Source organism: Stylophora pistillata, chromosome 7 (assembly GCF_964205215.1).
Source record: "Stylophora pistillata chromosome 7, jaStyPist1.2, whole genome shotgun sequence".
Classification (NCBI taxonomy): domain Eukaryota; kingdom Metazoa; phylum Cnidaria; class Anthozoa; order Scleractinia; family Pocilloporidae; genus Stylophora; species Stylophora pistillata.
Window position 1 is genome coordinate 26,226,823 of NC_142525.1, and position 3,894 is coordinate 26,230,716.

At 42.0% G+C, this 3,894-nt stretch overlaps 1 protein-coding gene across 5 annotated transcripts in view; it reads right to left on the reverse strand.

The window, feature by feature from the left end:
- Positions 1 to 1,566: 1,566 nt before the first annotated feature.
- Positions 1,567 to 3,894, reverse strand: part of LOC111336509 (A disintegrin and metalloproteinase with thrombospondin motifs 6) — a 25,114-nt gene continuing 22,786 nt past the window's right edge. For all 5 annotated transcript variants that reach the window (XM_088726792.1, XM_088726791.1, XM_088726790.1 and 2 more), the window contains 5 exons: positions 3,586 to 3,796; positions 3,226 to 3,382; positions 2,637 to 2,818; positions 2,360 to 2,509; positions 1,567 to 1,754 (listed from right to left, as the gene is read on the reverse strand). In XM_088726792.1, the coding sequence (XP_088582918.1) occupies positions 1,746 to 1,754; positions 2,360 to 2,509; positions 2,637 to 2,818; positions 3,226 to 3,382; positions 3,586 to 3,796 (709 nt within the window). In that variant the 3' untranslated portion in view covers positions 1,567 to 1,745. The remainder of the gene's footprint in view (positions 1,755 to 2,359; positions 2,510 to 2,636; positions 2,819 to 3,225; positions 3,383 to 3,585; positions 3,797 to 3,894) is intronic.

A 3,894-nucleotide genomic window follows, 5' to 3' on the forward strand; every position in this document is an offset into this window, starting at 1 on the left:
TGATGTCTTAAGTATTTGCTAGGAGTTGGATTCGGGCCCCTTCAAATCAGCCTTTGAACCAAGCTGGGACGATTACTAGGACGCATTTTGTCTTCTGTTCGAATGGGAAGTATCACCTTATTTATCGAGCGGGGTTTCTACGGGTCCTGAAATTTCATTTTGACATTTTCCAGGACTGGAAAGTGCTGGAAAAAGACTACACAGGTCCTTGAAAGTCCTGGAAATCTACTTCACTCAAGCAATAAAGTTTTCATAATTTACGTGTTAAAAAGTGTGCAGACCGTGAGGAGAATCGATTTTGAATTCTTGCGAATGAAAGGGTTTATGATGACATTTGGAGTCTTGAAGAAGAAAAAAGAAAACAATCTGAATCCTGGAAAAGTTTCCGAGGTTTGTTTCCAAGAAAGAGTACGAATCTTGTCGAGAGAAACGATCACTCCCGCTTGGTAATAGGGATAGTCTAGTGAACCGACTGTTCTTGTGAGACAATGGAACAACAAGAGTCCTCTTATAAACGTGTCGAAATTTATAACCTTTTCTCAACCGCTTCCCGGTTAGCACAATGGATAGAGCGCCGGACAGTTGTGCGGGAGGTCGAGGGTTCGAGCCCCGGCCGGACCAACACTCAAGGTCTTAAAAAAAACGAGGAGAATATGCTACCTTTCTATAACATCAAGAAATGGTTAGATATTCTAGTCTTCTCGGATAAGGACGAATAAATGGGGGTCCCGTCTCCTGCAGGGTCAGGGGGTAGGAGACGTTAATTTCCCACGCACGAGATTACTGTGTGATGGATGTCCTCCCCTGGGTGAGATGGGCGGGGTTCGAAGGCCGTAAGTTAGTTTAGTTCATTTGGGTTAATTACGTCACCTTCGTTAAATAAAGAATATTGTATTGCATTGTATTGGATTCTCCTTACCGCTTACCATGGGATTGTTATGCTGTAAGTTCTGAGAATCTGGTGTTGGATCACGTAACATCCCCTTGTTGATATAATTGTTTTTATTCTCATTGGCCTGTCTGCTTGATATTGGTTCGATATTTTAAGGAGAAATTAATGGTAGGTTTATGCTGGGAGTGAACGGGTTTAAAAAGAGGAAAGAGTAGTTAGGCGAAATCGCAGAAACTGAGCAAGCCCATTTGGTGGAGGATGTCTTTGATGTTATGAAACTGAGTAAATGATGCAAATTGACCATCATAAAGCCTTTCTAAAGCTGAGGGTTCGAGCGCTAGCCCTTCGCCAAAGCGAAGGACTGAACGGTCTTGCGTTGACAAGCCGAAAATCACAGAAAAAATTTACCATGTGAAGTTTAAGTTTAAATCATATGCAGATTCATTTGTCGAAGCTTTACTCTTATGAGTATTTGCCACGCCATTCAGTTAGACAACAAACCTTTCTCAAATCAATTTCAAGGCACGAAATGGAATAAGAACCATGGCTTGCGAAAATTGACGTGTGGAACTTCCTTTGAACGACAATCCCTCACTGAATCCACCCCTCCATCATTCCTTTTATCCTTTTTATTAATGCTAATTAGATGATCAACGCGAGCCATAAGATCAGCAAACGGTGACAACGTTGTTTAATCGAGATAAGACATTTATTCCTCGTATTCGCTCATGCGCAGATTCATTAACTTAAATACTGCTCAACAAGAAATCATTGGGGCAAACGCTTGGCGTTCATATTCATACTCTGCCGTTGTCGTCACTCGGCTGCCATTCGCTCAGTGGCAAGGATTGAACTAGGGACTCTGTGAGCAAAATATCAAAAAAAAGTCCGCTTTAATAGACACATTTGTGAACTGACAATTAATAGAACCCTGCCACAGGACCATATGGATAGAGAAAAAGGTCATAGCGACGACAGTGGTTAAATTTTACAATTTTAGGTTACTAGCGTTTGGATACATTTTACGACAATCCAGCGGATTTTTCCTTCCGCTTTTTGTCTAAAATTATCTTTAAATATGCTGTAATGGTGAAATCGTGCACTTTATAATTGGTATACGCGGCTACCACGGAACTGTTTTGCAAAGGCTGCCTCTCACAGCTTAGCTAGTCGCCACGCAAGGCACTTCTTTTCCGCGTAGGGCCGTGACATGACCGTTTAAATAAAGCATGTGTAAGATTGTCGACGGATTGAAACTGACCAATGCTACTTGAGTTCAACAGCCAATAGCATTATAGCAAAACTGATCAATCACTTCACAAGAACGAGACTCGAATGACAAATAACTGATAATGACTCTCGCTGAGGTCGTCGAAACGTCAGTTACCACTGCCCAGAACAGTCGTTCCCAGGACTGCTATAACCCGCTCGATCAGACTACTCGAGCGACTCTCTCATAAATCTTACCTTATCTCCATCATCGATAAATTCGTACACAAAATTGGTCTGCGATCCGCCCACGCCTTTCCAACAGTTTGGAGACGCACCGTACTCGCTATAACTCTTTTCCGCATCTACTCCTGTCCAGCATTCCCCGTAGAACTGTATTGCGAACACCTGACAATAGAAATAATTGAGTAAAAAATCGGTTGTAAACTGCTACCCCTAAAGCTTAGCTTAACTGAACTGGGTCTTGGCATACAAGTAGATTAGGCCCTCTCTAGCTTGGGCGCGGGCTAGGTACCTTGAGAGTAGAGTTTTTTTTCGTTACACTGTGGGCGCATTCTTTAACGGTGTTTTCCAAGTGATTCCAGTCAATTTTTCCACGCATACTTTTTACAAAATCCGGAACAGCGCGGAATTTCTTTGTGTCCTTGAAGCATCCTAAGGGAATGAACCGTTTGCCATCCGGGCTAAGAATGGAGCCTGTATCGTAATAAAGGTATAATATATGATTATCAATTACACAATGGTTTAGTTAATTAAGGAGAGACTTATCGTGCCACAAGAATGGAGAATATGGCGGAAAAAAAGAAGGTATCTTGAAGCCATAGAGTGAGGGCTTATATGTCAAGGATACTGACAGTATATACTTTTCCTTTAGCAAAGGAAATGTGCCACCATTCAGCCAAGACAACTGTTGGCGGCTGTTTGGTGACTACTCCCCTCTTAAGTAAAATGTTTTGGGTAGAATGGGCAACCGTAACCACTGTCGATGCCTTGGAAGGAAATCTGTCTTGGGTGCTCTTGAAAAGTTTGTTATGTGTTGAATGAGGTTCCATCCGCACTGAAGTGTCACCGTATACTATAACTGTGTTTACTTATCTACTCACTTGGGCATTCAATATCCGTATTACATTTTTCCTTAGTGGTGGGTTTCACGGCGTGGACGCACTGGTGGTCCGACAAAGATACCAGCATTCCATGCGCGTTCAGTTTCATGCACTTGAGACTGCGAGTCATTGTGCCTCCTCCACATGATCGTGTGCACTAAGAACGACAGAAAAAAATATATTTGTTTACTTTACCCTGACTCGTTAGTTGTTGTTTTCTTTGTCTGTTTGTAGAAATCTATTGGATATTCGCTTTTGAGGAAGTCACTGTGAAAAAAAATGTCCTTCGAAGTGTGGTAAACCCAAATTTCGAACAGCGATGTACTTCAAAGTCATGTGATGACCTCTGACTGTGTTTACCTCACTCCATGCTAAATGTTTCCATTCAGCCGGACAAGCGATCCTGTTGCATTCTTGCTGAAGGTTTCTGACTGGTTTTTTCTCAGTACACGAGGATTCGTCAACAGTCTCGTAATGGTCCTGACTTATCTTTCGTCTGCAGACAATCGTTCTTAGTTGAATCCCCTTACCACAGGTTTTTGAACATGGCCGCCAACCTGACAGGTACCATCTATGAAAAAATCAGAAGACGACAATTCTTAATTAATTATGAAACGCAATCTAGGATAGGAAACAGGTTCATCCGGAATTGTTTCGGATTTATAAGTT